Source organism: Protopterus annectens, chromosome 2.part1 (genome assembly GCF_019279795.1).
Source record: "Protopterus annectens isolate FY-2018-M chromosome 2.part1, PAN1.0, whole genome shotgun sequence".
Classification (NCBI taxonomy): Eukaryota; Metazoa; Chordata; order Ceratodontiformes; family Protopteridae; genus Protopterus; species Protopterus annectens.
Genome location: NC_056729.1, coordinates 334,925,099 through 334,938,937, shown reverse-complemented (window position 1 = coordinate 334,938,937; position 13,839 = coordinate 334,925,099). Strand labels below are relative to the sequence as shown.

General features: G+C 41.5%; 1 protein-coding gene across 1 annotated transcript in view; it reads right to left on the bottom strand.

Moving 5' to 3' along the window:
• Positions 1–13,839, bottom strand: part of ANAPC4 (anaphase promoting complex subunit 4) — a 1,069,940-nt gene that overhangs the window by 778,762 nt on the left and 277,339 nt on the right. The window contains exon 7 of the mRNA XM_044062163.1: positions 346–430. Coding sequence (XP_043918098.1) covers positions 346–430 — 85 coding nt within the window. The remainder of the gene's footprint in view (positions 1–345; positions 431–13,839) is intronic.

Sequence of the window (13,839 nt, the reverse complement as noted above, 5' to 3'; positions counted from 1 at the left end):
TATAAACATGTATATCGGTTGTTGATCAGGCTACTATCCTAGCTAACAAATAAATGGAAAACAACATATCCTTTGTTTTACTCTAACTTCTTCAGAATAAACAGTCCTGGGCTCAAGTTATAATCATAATAAAAGTCACTTATAAGGTACTTGGGTGTGGGAAAATATAGCATGTATGACTGCACACAGCACTTGGCATTGCTTTGTGCTTTTGTCAGTTCAAGTTGTGCCATTGCCCACCACGATGCAAACCATGGGAATACCTTATTCTTTATCTGTGTTTTTATACCATTCTAAAATGTGCCCATTGTTAAGTACTAAAAACATAAAGAAATCCAAACATACCCAGGTTACTGTAGCAATCTTGTACATTCCATAGGCAAATATTTCGATGAATCCAGAGCTAGTACCAAGAACAAGAGCATTCAGCCTTAACAAGAAAAATGAATAAACAGAAGTAATCTGTAAGTTCAAATAACTTTTCTTGAAAACAGAAACAGTACAGCATGTCAAAATGAGAGAGTCATCCAAAAATAATACATTCATGGCTTCATGACCCAACTAGACAGACATGATTTTACATTATTTAAAAAAAATTTAATTACATGATTAAACCTGTCATGAATAAACACGAGTATGGTGGGAAAACCAAGTAATTACACCAATCTCATATTAACAAAACACCTGGTTTATTAATATGAGATTAGATTAAATCATTTTGTTTTCCTAGTTTAGTTGTAATTGATTTTTTTGTGTGGTTACTCATGGCTTATACCTGTTACTCTCTCACCTGCAGGGCACTACAACCTCCCCATCTGTCTGACTCTAGTACAATTCCACCAAAGCTTTCATAGCCTGAAAAAAGCTAAACCTTGATTGTTAACAGTCAGCTATGTTTAAACAAGATGTAGTTTCTTCAGTTTCTTCATCAGTTCTGGTTTGTTTTGAGGAAAAAAAAAAAAACATCCAGTCAAATCTGTTCGAGACCATTTGACCAAACAGCCAAACTGATGTTTTTCTCCACACTCCCAAACATTGATGGGGATGAGGTCTGCGACATCAATTACAATAACTAATTCAGAGGTGCCACATTTCAGGTTAAAAGTAGTTGGTTATTGACTACAAAAAATGGTTACAACAGCATTAATTCTTACTGTAACAGAGTATGGATATAACATTCTCAGAAATATTAACTTTGTTGGCATCCAGCACACTGACGGAGAAAAATGTTAGAAAAAAGGCTTGGGAATGGTAGGAGAATTGGGGGGGGGGGAACTTATCACAGACATACCGGATCTTTGACTCGTTCAGGCTTTATCTTAGCCCAAGAGGAATAATGGTCCTTAGAAATGGGTTACACAGATCTGTGTCAGAGATCTCTTTTTAAATCATGCTGAAAGAGAAATGGGATGGTACAAAAGCAGAAAAGACGGGCATAGTTGCTACTGGAATAGGCCGAAGGAAAAACAGCTACAGAACATAGAAGAACAGTGACTCAGAGCATGGGTAGGTGTGCACTGCAAAGAATCTGGACAGGAACATTGGAACCTGGTATGAAGTGGCACAGGAAAGACTGATAGCTACTGCTGGTATTGCTATTGATAAGGAGTTATAAAATGGTGGTTCTTGAGTTTAGCCTGTATATGAATGACTGAGGGGAAGAATGGAGGCTTATAGGATTATCTTCATTGAGGAGGACAAAAATAGTTTGACAGTATACTTTTCTCCACATCAAAAGAGGAGGTTGTTGTTGACTACTAGAGAGAATAAAAGAGCAGAGTATGAGAAAGACTGGGCTCCCTACTGAAATGTTGGCACTTGAAATGCAGATTGTTGATAAACCAGGAAAAAAAAAAAAGACCAAAAGCACTGGAGAAGACAGCGTCTCAAAAATATTTCTTCTCCTTTAAACTTCTTGTGGGTGGGGGTGGCAAGCTCCCCACCCCTGAACTTATACATACCAACTCTGAGACGGCCATACCTCAGAGAAAAGGGAATGGTCAGAAAAATGGCACATCAAACTTAGTATATGTAATATGGTCTCCATATTTTGGGACTCCCTCTAAGAGGTTACTGGTTATGGTTACTGAAAGACTGTTATACTTAATGAAGGAGATCTGAATTTTACAGGAACTGTCTTGAGAGATTTTGAGGTCAGGGCAGAAAGTGAGTGGGAACTGATTGTGATCTTTGCCCATGCTAGGTCATCAAGCTAATGTGGGACTTAGGGCTGAATTTTGAATGTGATCCTAACCAGGATAGAGGGCAGCAGAGATGTGTATATGAAAGTGTTGTTTGCCAACAGTGGTTACACCACTGTGTGGTTTTGTCTAGGGGGTGGTGTAAAAATATAAACAGAAAGTGGGTTTTAGGGCACTGTTCTATTTCTGAGCTGTGGAGAGAGACAAAATGAGTTAGGAATTTGGGGCAAGCTGGGTTAGTAAATAAATTATGGGGTGGATCTGGGATTAGGGCTATGGCAAGGGTTTGAGGAAAGTCAAATAAGTAAAAAAAAATAATACAAGGCATACCTCTCAACCTCTTAAACAAGAAATCTGGACAAAGCCATAAATAATGGGGGGACAAAGGCCCAAAAATAGGGACAAATTTTTAATATTGCTCTTACAAACTTAGAAAGTTGATAGAATGCATAAGTTTTACATTAGCGTGAATTTTCTGAAGAGCTTGAAGTCTGAAACTAAAATGTCTATCATTATTTTCTGACTTCAGTCTGCAATGCCATGCCAATGATTTGCCAGAAAGCCAAAATTTTATGAGGGAAAAGATCAAAAATATGAGACAAAAATCTGGACATTCTGCAAAAATCTGGACAGTTGAGAAATATGGTACAAGGCCATTACGACTGGATAGGAATGTATGATTAGCGCTTAGGACAAAAACATGACTGACAGAGGTTGTGGAATTTGATGAGGCAAACTAAAAAAAAAAAAAAGTGATTAAGACAGCCACACGGGAACTGATGGCTGCAAAGGTAGGAGTCTCAAGGAATTATACAGAAAGGGGTGAAGAGTGGGAAAAAAGTTGCTATGTACATAGCAGAAAGGAGGAAGGGAACAGTGGATCCTGCTCCAAGCAGACTAAGATGGGAGGAAGGACACAAAATACAGAAAAAAGTGGTAGTTAATAAATTACTTCATTTCATTACATATGAAGGAAGATGAAAGGAAGGTTTGTACTGGGAAAGAGGTACGGCAGAATGGAAAGAGAAGTGGACACATACAGTATGGAGAGAGAAGGTGGCAGCTCTAAAAGTACATGGACCAGATGGGCTTACGCCCAGGATCCTCAGGTACTTGGTCAGTGCACTGGTAGATTCGCTAAAAGAGATGCTACCAGCCATGTAGCAGAGCTAAGAACTAAAATGCAATAAGAATTGTATTTGTGTACTTGGAGGAAAGCAGGAAAAATCCAAGGAACTGCAAGTTTGTTAACATCACGTGAATGGAAGAAAAAGATTGGCAGCTTTGACAGAAAGAAAAAAGAATCTCCAGGATAATAACCAATGTAGGTTTATGGTCAGAGGCTGTCAGTCAGTCAAAACTAACCCAGTTTTATGACTGGGTTACAAAAGAATATGACATAGGCATACCTGTGGTCTACCTGAACTTGAACAAGTAAGCAGAAAGGTGGCATTGCAAATATTTTCAGAGTACTGCACCCTGGCCATGACCTTGATGTGTAGTATCACTAGGGAAAGAGGAACCAATGACCACAGCGCACCTGAATTAGACCTTGAAGAGCAGAAAAAGGGGGCACTGTAATGGCAGCAAGAAAGAGAATGCTAAAATGCATCTACTGTTTTACTCTACCAGGCCCTAGTTGAGTCATACATTGAGTACTTCTATCTTTGTACAGCAGTTCCTGTGAGAAACCGTCAAGTTGGAAAGCAAGGAATTTATTGAAAATTTGATAAGTGATAAATCTTGTTATTCTTTCAACAAATGTCTCCACATTTGAATCAAGACTAGTGATGCTGGGATGTGTAAAGACATCCTGGTCCATCATACATGGGTACTGAGCACATAGTCAGATGTAGTAAAATAAAAAAATATCCCACTGGTTAGCGTTATAATTATGGCAGATTCCATTATGTGTGTCTGAATTCCACATGAGGGTCAGTTCTAGGTCCAATCCTGTTTAACATGCATATATGTGGCATTTATTTCAGGGTCAGTGGAATGTGTTCAGTTGGGATGGAAAAAAAAACTTTTGCAAGATCTAAGGGGATAGTGAAATATGTGGTAGGCTAAGTTTAGTGCCAGAATGTGTAAACCTATGCTTGAATAACCTAAATAAGATTGGCAAGGCTAGGGGTGAAAGACTTGACTACCTCAAAATTGGAAAGGCACTTGTAATAGAATCATTTGAGTTAACATGTTATCTAACAAGTCAGTAAGGATGTATTGGAGTTATTGGGAGCACAGAAAGGACTTCACCTTTAAATAGGTTCATAGGAAGTTACCAACCATGCAGTTCAAAAATACCAAGGTGCATATCCCAGATTTCCCAACTGTCCTACAGCACTGTCTAGTTAAGTGATTCCACAAGGTCCTAAAGCTGGCAAATAGATGCTGCAGGAATCAAACTCTGAACTACCGAAGCCAATTCATTAACAGCTCATTAGCATAATCAGCTGTGCTGACTGTCAGACAAAGGTACAACTCCTCCTCAGGTAATCAAACCTTAGTCTCCCATGTTGCAGGCTGGGTCATCCCCATTATATAAATGAGGAAGATGACGACTGTATTCTGTCACTGAGTTACATCTGCCTAAGTGGCTTGTTCAGAAAATGGGACTTATAATTTCTTTATTTATTTAACGGCATTGGTTTACCACGTAAATTTAGATGGGCCTAGAATGACCCTTTTTCTGCAAAGGCTTGGGAAGAAAAGCTCCAGTAAAAAGATAATTTACAATTAATGATTACATTTTCTGACAGTTATACAACAATACAGTCATGAAAGATAACAGTACAAAGTGTTAAAGAAAGACATTATATTATGCTGTACAATACATGTGCCGGGGTTAGCATTGTCGCCTCACAGCAAGAGGTTCTCCTGTTTGATCCTCGGCTGGAGCGCCTTCTGTGTGGAGTCTGCATGTCCTCCCCATGGTCGAGTGATGTTAAAGACATCATTAGTGGACCAGAGTTCCACTATGGCAACCCCTAACCAGGAAAAGCCGAAAGACATTTTTAATACAATTTTAAAACAGCAATGTAATAAGACGTAATTTTGTGCTAATATCACATAACAAGATAGTTTAAGGGATTACATCCGGTTTGCTATTTAGAGTTACAGAGAACATTATTTTTTTGTATTTGTTAACCAGGACAGAGCACTGATCTCCACTGAATGTTTTCCAGGCTCAGCCAGGAGCGCTGTCTGATTAAGTGACTTCTTCATACTTGCACAGTTAAGCATTCGAGGCTGAGGGAATCAAACTGTGGACAAAGGATCACAGGAAACAACTTGTTAACAGCTGAACAAAGGGAGAGTAAAGATTTCCCCCAACTACAAGTTAAAGAAGCAAACAAGAATGTGGTTCATAACAGGAAGTTCCTTGGATAGCTATGAAAATAGCTCACTAACAGACAATAATGCAAATATCTGACCACTAAAAGATCACTGCAGGGCCTGCTGCCTTAATTACAAATTACTGGATGAAAACTCAAAGCAGTGATGATAACCAAATTGTTGATATTACATAATATAAGTGTTGTAACCCCTAGCCAAAGTACAGGAATTAATTGTTTTTCCAGATACTGTGGTTTCACGTTACAAAAATTAACACAGATTTCAGTTCTACTGCAAAAGGAAGGTGGACTGAACTGTAGCTACTCCGACTGAAGGCATATAAAAGCCTGTGACTTCTTTAAGTTTATAAGTAACTCTGAATGCAATGACAGATTTTCTTTCTCTAGCGGCATTCACTCAGCAATTACCTTCTTAAAACAGAAGATAAATTTATTCTTGACGGTTCTAAGAGATCAGATGATTCCTTAAGCATGAAATTTGACCAAGAGACCACAAATGCCAGAGTGCTTGTACATTTTGATATTTAATGTCTGCACATCTTCAGCAAGTTTTCCAGCTACAATGAAAGTAAGAAAACTTTCACCTTGTTACGGACTTTGTCTCAGAGTACCTTTAGGCATCTTGGTGGGCTGACCTAGCAGTGATAGCAATGCTAATGTAACCTGACCCCCCCCCCCCAAAAAAAAAACAAAAAACAAAAAAAAAAAAAACGGTCACACATACAAATGGATCTTGCCAAGCTGCAAGGGCGTTCTCAATTAAGTTTTGCACATCTTGGTGGGAAAAATGACAGAATTATGAGCACTCGACAAAACAGAAGATTTTAGAGAGCACATTCTGAAATAACTAACTGCTGGGATCTCCATCCTGATGACCCTTCCTCTTTTAATATAGCTCTCAATGGCTGCTCCCCCCACCATTACTGCATATCCTTTGATGACACATTGTTCCTCAGTTCTTTCTGATGTCTGTTACTTATTTACTTACTCACTTACCAGGTAATGTACAAGCTACATCTGCAAGAAAAGACAGACAGACTCTGCTAGGATATACAAACTGCATAAATGTAATACTTAAAAAGGACACCTGGTCTACATGGGGTGGAGAGGTCATCAAATAACAAGGGTGATGGTAACTGGTCCCTATAAACCATCTTTTTGAAGATCACCTGATACAGTAGCAACACAGATGCCTGTTATACCTTACTTCGAGAGACCTTTTGCAATGGAAAACTTTAGGGAATCACAGCCTGCAGAACCCCAAGAAACAATTTCAAAGGGCAGTAGAAGCAACAGAGAAGAAAAAGAGTTCTGAGGGGAGAATCCTGAAGCATGAAGGTCCCAAAGGAGGTTTGCTTTCTGGAGAAGAGATCCAAGAAGTAATGTCTGTTGAAAATATGCACAAAGCTCCAGTGGTTGTAGCATACATTTGTCAATATGTCTGCAGTTGATACTTCCTTGAAGCAAGCACTGAAAGCAACCAACACTCTCACCTCTGTAATTTATTAATGGATCATTTGATATCCATTTCCTCCCATCAATCTCTACCTTGGGTTTCACAATTTCCATTCACATTGAAAATTTAATAAATTATCTGATATAATGCATGCAAGGTGTCATGACAGTGACAGGGACTTGCCTCTTCTTTACTGGAATCTATGGACAGTAGGTTTAAAGGGGTTTTTCTCTTCTGATAAAGCACTGGCAATCTGTGATCTCAAACTGGAACCAGGTTGTCTCTGGTCTCTGATAGGGTGGTTTATGAGCACTATTTGAGTCAGCAGCATTCTGAGTCTAGATTAGATAAACGTTTTTGCCTTTCCTGGGGTTGTGAGGTTAGGTGATCAGTTTCTTGGCTCCTTTTGTTCCATTTCTGATCAAGCATGTGGCATGTGGGTGTGGCAGTTGTCTAGGATCTGGCACCTTCCATCATTTTTCACTAAGCAGAAATGTTTGGGGAAGAGACTTAAGTAACAAAGGAGTTTCTGGAGGTGCAGAGAGGTCTCACTAAACTGCAGTTCAAACTGGATATACTTGGGGTGCTGTCTGAGGTCCTGGATTTTTTCCTTGCTGACAGGCTGGACTGAAGAATATGATGCATTTATACACTACCTAACTATACTCATCTTGGTGCCAAATAAAGAGAAGAGAAGATACAGGGAATTTGTATCAGATTCAAAAGGAAAGGTACAACAAATGTTTGGACACTAGATCACTGCTGCACGTGAACACCTATGGCCTTGGTTTTATTCAGTAGGGCCCAGCAAGATGCAGTTCTTAGTAAAGTGCAGAACACTACAGCCTAGGTCGCATAGATTCTGCCAAGATCTAAATCCAGTACTTCAAAGTTTGAGGAATGTTACTTTAATCAATTTTCATAATGCCCAGATGAATGCAATCCAATATTAATTCACTAACAATACCAAAATGTTGAGTAAATCCTTTGAGGTGAGCTCAAATCTTCTATTTTCTGGGCATGAGCTCAGATGAATTATAAAGGTGCTGAAGTTAAGTAAGGCTGTTGGCCACGATGGATCACTTCACCTAAGAAGTAGCGGAGATGACAGCATTGCTGCTGAACTTATTTGCAAGAAGGGATAGACTCTCCTGCCTTCCTAGAAGTATATACATCTATGATCCTTAATCCAAGAAAGGATCTAACTAGTGTAATCAGCTCTCAAACCAAAAGCGACTACAAGATATATATGGTGTTTTGGGTGAGCAGCCTGAGCAGACTTGCCGAATTAGTGATGCACTGTGACCAAACTGGATTTATTGCTGGTGGACATACTACAGAAAATATTCAGGTGTTGTTAAATGCCGGGCAGTTGATCATAGCCAGGGGTGTGCCTTGCTAGTACTGAGTACCACTGCTGAGAAAGCACATGGCAGAATCTGAGAGATTATTCTGTCAAGAACACTGGGTCAGTTAATGTTTTCGGACATAATGAAAGATGCAGTAAAAGCAATTATTATAGCTCTGCTACCTTGGTTAAGTTGGGTTTGTGCACTCTCTAACCTCATTCCACAGGGAGGGAAGGAAATGAGCAAAACTGCCTTCTATTGTTACTGCTGTTCATTGTTCAAAGCAGAACTAGAACCCCTTGGCTGTAGTGGGGTGACTTACATGGATCCCTGCGAGGCTGCAGTCTGGTACTAGAATCCAGATTTTTAGTTTAGACAGTTTGTGTCTGGTTTTATCAAAGTCTGAGAAAGTACAGTTGTGTACCTACCATAAATGTAGATGTTAGAGTGTATTCACTGTTGCAGTCATTACACTCTGGGTTATCCTGCTGGCAGGCTACCCGCAGTCGGCCTGAATTCCAAAGTCTAGGTCCGGCGTCGGTTGCTGTCGCCTCTTCCCTGACGTCAGTGCCCCAGGGGGTATAAAAGATGCAGCCGGCGCCGTCTTCTTCAGTTTTTCTTGCCCCAGAAGTCAGGTGCCCCCAAAAGGGTAGGCTAAAAATTATGCCAATAAAACATTACCTTCATCTACAAGCAAATACACCACATAGGTTGTATAGAATAGAGAAGTACAGGTAAGTCCCAGCAAAGAAAAGGGTGATGGTGAGTGGGTAACCTGGACTGCAACAGTGAATACACTCGAACATCTACATTTATGGTAGGTACACAACTGTACTATGTTTATTGTGTTTCACTGTTGCAGTCATTACACTTGGGTTGAATCCCAAAGCTGAGGTTGGGTGGCTGGGTCTAAATAGAATTAGGAGTGGCTATGAAGCCCTGCAGAACTGCGGTAGCTAAGCCTGCTCTGGATTTAGAGTAAAGAGATCAGTGCACACTTTTACAAAGCACCACCACTTAAGTCCAAGTTGCAGCCTCTAAAATGTCTTTGGTTGGTACTCCTCTGAGGAAGGCTGCTGAAGTGGCTGCTGCTCTGGTTGAATGTGGCCTAATACCCTTAGGCACTGATTTGCCATGTTGTGAATAACAGAAACGAATGCAGTGGCCTATCCATTTTGAAATAGTCTGCTTTGAGATGGCCTTTCCTTGTGATCCTGCAGCATATGCCACTAAGAGTTGTTCAGTTTTTCTGAAAGCTTTAGTTCTGCCCAAGTAGAAGCGTAGCTGTGTGTGTATGTCCAAAGAATGCAGAAGTCTCTCCCCCTTATTCTGTGGGTTTGGATAAAAGGTAGGCAAATGAATGGCTTGGTTAAGGGCTACAGTGGACACTACCTTACGCATAAATGTTGGGTTTGTTCTCAGAGAAACCCTGTCTGGATGGAAAATTATGAAAGGTTCCACAGCCATTAGTGCCTGTAACTCTGAGACTGTTCTTGCCGAGGTTATTGCTAGGAACAGAGCTGTTTTCCATGATAAGAATTTTATGTCAGCTGTATTGGCTGGCTCAAAAGGAGGCAGTGTGAGTTTTTCCAAGACATAATTGAGGTCCCATGCAGGTATTGGCGCTCTTCTTGGAGGGCGTATGTTTTTTGCCCCACTGAGGCACTGCTTTAGCAGTGGATGTGAAAAAATAGGTGGGTCCATATTGTAATGCGCTGAAATGGCACAGGCATGGATCTTAATTGATGAAAAGGATAGGCCTTTGTCCAGCATCTCAGTTAGGTATTGTAAAATCTGAGGGATATTTGGTACAAGCATGTCAAATCCTTGTGTCTGGTTCCATAGCCAGCCTTAGGCATAGGCCAACTAGGCTTCCGCCTGGGGCGCCGGTCTAGCAGGGGCACTTTTCCAGTATTTATTTGGTATAGGTAGACCAGGATGGGGCACCATGTAGTGTGGTGGGGGGCACCGTGGAGCCCTTTTGCCTAGGGCACCAGATGACCTAGGGCCGCTCCTGTCTGGTTCCAAGCACAGAATTTCTTCATTTTTTCTGCATAAGATTTTCTGGTGCTGGGCCTCCTGGCCTCCAAAACAACATCCATAACTGCTTTAGAGAGAGGTGTGCTCTGAATGGTTACAGTATCCGCCATGCTGCCAGATTTAGGGTTCTGAGCTGGCTGTGCAGGATCGGATTGTTTTGTTGGGTCAGTAAGTGAGGAATTTGAGGTAATGTCCAGGCTGGGTCTTGAGACAAGCTCTTTAGGATTGGGTACCAGTGTTGGCGGGGCCAGTCTGGGGCAATCAGTATCATTTTTGGCTTCTCTTGTCTGACCTTTAGGAGTACCTTGGGGAGGAGAGGCAGTGGAGGAAAGGCATATACTGTAAGGGTTTTCCAACTGAATGATAGAGCATCCACTTTCCATGCTTTCTTGTGATACATCCTTGTGCAGAATCTCTGTAGTTGGCAGTTGTGAGGGGAGGCAAATAGATCTATTTCCGGGCATCCCCATTTCTTTGTTATCATGCTGAAGATTTGTGGATCCAGTTTCCACTCGTGAGGATCCATGAGGTTCCTGCTTAGTTTGTCTGACAGAGTATTTGTCTTTCCTGGCAGGAACTGTGCTTGCAGGTGTACTTGAAAAGTCAATGCTGTGTTCCACAAAGTCATGGCTTGTCTACAGAGGGGGTAGGAATGTGTGCCTCCCTGCTTGTTTATGTACCACATGACTGTAGTATTGTCTGTCTTTATCAGCAGCTGTCCTGGATGAAGTAGATCCTTGAAGGCTGTCAGGGCATTCTGAACAGCTAGCATTTCTTTTTGATTGCTATGAAGATGCATTCAGCTTGCGGGCCATGTACCCTGAATACATTTTCCTGCCATGTGGGCCCCCCGGGCATAATCTGATGCATCTGTTGTTAGTGTTTGCCTGGCTGTGGGTAAAGTGAATGACTGTCCCTTGTTGTGGTGACAGGCCTGTGCCCACCATCAAAACTCCTGTTGCAGTCAGGGAATGAGGGTAATTAATGTTTCCAGGCTGTGGCAATGTTGAGTCCAAACACTTTTTAGATACCATTGTAGTTTCCTCATATGCAGTCTTGCATATGGAATTAGCAGAATACAGGATGCCATGAAGCCCAAAGCCTGCAGAATTTTTCTTGCAGATAACTGGGTCTTTGTTGCCAACATTTTGAAGTAAGAAGTCAGTTGCCTTTGTTTGTCTGGCGTGAGATAAGCCATCTGGGCAGTTGTATTTAAGCTTGCACCCAGGAATATTATCTCTTGAGAGGGTACTAGTTTTGATTTCTTTTCGTTTACTGTGTACCCTAGGCAAATTAGTAATCTTTTTACAAACGCCAGATGCCTTAGTAGAATGTCTTGGTTCTCTGCTTGAATAAGGCAGCCGTCCAAGTAAGGATATATTTGAATTCCTCTTTGTCTGCAAAAAGCAATTACTGGTGCCAGGCATTTTGTGAAGACCCTGGGTGCAGTAGATAAGTCAAAGGGCAGTGCAGAGAATTGGTAGTGCATTGAGCCAGCTATGAATCTGAGGTATCTTCGGCAAGATTGTCTGATTGGGACATGCAGGTATGCCTCTTTTAGGTCCAAAGTTACAAGCCAAGCCTTTTTGCCCAGCATGGGCAGAAGCTGCTGCAGAGTCAACATTTTGAATTTTGGAACGTCCAGAAATGTCTTTAGAAAAGACAGGTCCAGTATTGGTCTCCAGGCTTTGCCCTTTCTGGGTACCAAGAAAAGTCTTGAGTAAAATCCTTGTCCCTGCTCTTGCTGTGGTACTCGATGAATGGCCCTCGTGTCCATGAGGGATGAAAAGTACAGTTGTGTACCTACCATAAATGTAGATGTTAGAGTGTATTCACTGTTGCAGTCATTACGCTTGGGTTATCCTGCTGGCAGGCGACCCGCAGTCGGCCTGAGTTCCAAAGTCTTGGTCCGGCGTCGGTTGTTGTCGCCTCTTCCCTGACGTCAGTGCGCTAGTGGTATAAAAGCTGCAACCGACGCCATTGCTTCAGTTTTTCTTGCCCCAGATGTCAGGTGCCCCCAGATAGGAAGGCTGGAAAGATAAAATTATGCCAAAAGACATGCATATATTACTATAAAAATTTCCTTCATCTACAAGCAAATACACCACATAGGTAGTATAGAGATGAGAAGTACAGAAAAGTCCCAGCAATGAAAAAAGGAGGGTGTTGGGTGGGTAACCTGGACTGCAACAGTGAATACAGTCGAACATCTACATTTATGGTAGGTACACAACTGTACTATGTTCATCGTGTTTCACTGTTGCAGTCATTACACTTGGGTAGAATCCCAAAGCTGAGGTTGGGTGGCTGGGTCTAAATTGGATTTGGAGAGGCTAACAAGCCCTGCAGAACTGCAGTGGCAAAGCCTGCTCTGGATTTAGAGTAGAGAGGTAAGTGGTAGTGCTTGGTGAAAGTGTGCACTGAGCTCCAGGATGCAGCTTCTAAAATGTCTTTGGTTGGTACTCCTCTGAGGAAAGCTGCTGAAGTGGCTGCTGCTCTGGTAGAATGAGGCCTAATGCCCTTGTTGTGCATAACAGAAGCGGATGCAGTGTCCTATCCATTTCGAGATTGTCTGCTTTGTAATAGGCTTTTCTTGTGATCCTGCAGCATATGCTGCAAACAGTTGCTCAGTTTTTTTCTGAAAGCTTTTATTTTGTCCAAGTAGAATCATAGCTGTCTGTGTATATCCAAAGCGTGCAGAAGTCTCTCCCCTTTATTCTGGGGATTTGGGTAAAAAGTAGGTAAATGAATGGTTTGGTTTAAGGCCACATTGGAGACCACTTTTGGCATGAATGTTGGGTTTTTCCTAAGAGAAACCCTGTCCTGATGAAAAATGAGGAAAGGTTCCACAGCCATCAATGCCTGTAACTCTGAGACTCTTCTTGCTGAAGTTATTGCTAGGAGCAGAGCAGTTTTCCATGACAAGAATTTTAGATCAGCTGTGCTGACTGGTTCAAAAGGAGGCAGTGTGAGTTTTTCTAAAACAAAATTGAGGTCCCAAGTAGGTACTGGTGCTCTCCTTGGGGGGGTCTTATATTTTTTGCCCCTCTGAGGTACTGTCGTAGTAGAGGATGTGAAAAAATAGGAGTTTCCGTATTGTAATGAACTGAAATGGCAGAGTCATGGATTTTAATAGATGAAAAAGATAAGCCTTTGTCCAGCATCTCAGTTAGGTATTGTAAAATCTGAGGTATATTAGGGACAAGTGGTTCGAGCCCTTGTGCCTGGTTCCAAGCACAGAATCTCTTCCATTTTTCTGCATAAGATTTAGTAGTGCTGGGCCTCCTGGCTTCTAAAATGACATCCATAACAGCTTTAGAGAGAGGTGCAGTCTGAGTGGCTACATTATCTGCCATGCTGCCAGGTTTAAGGTTCTGAGTTGACTGTGCAGAACCTGATTGTTTTGTTGTGTCAGAAGATGAGGAATTTGAGGTAGA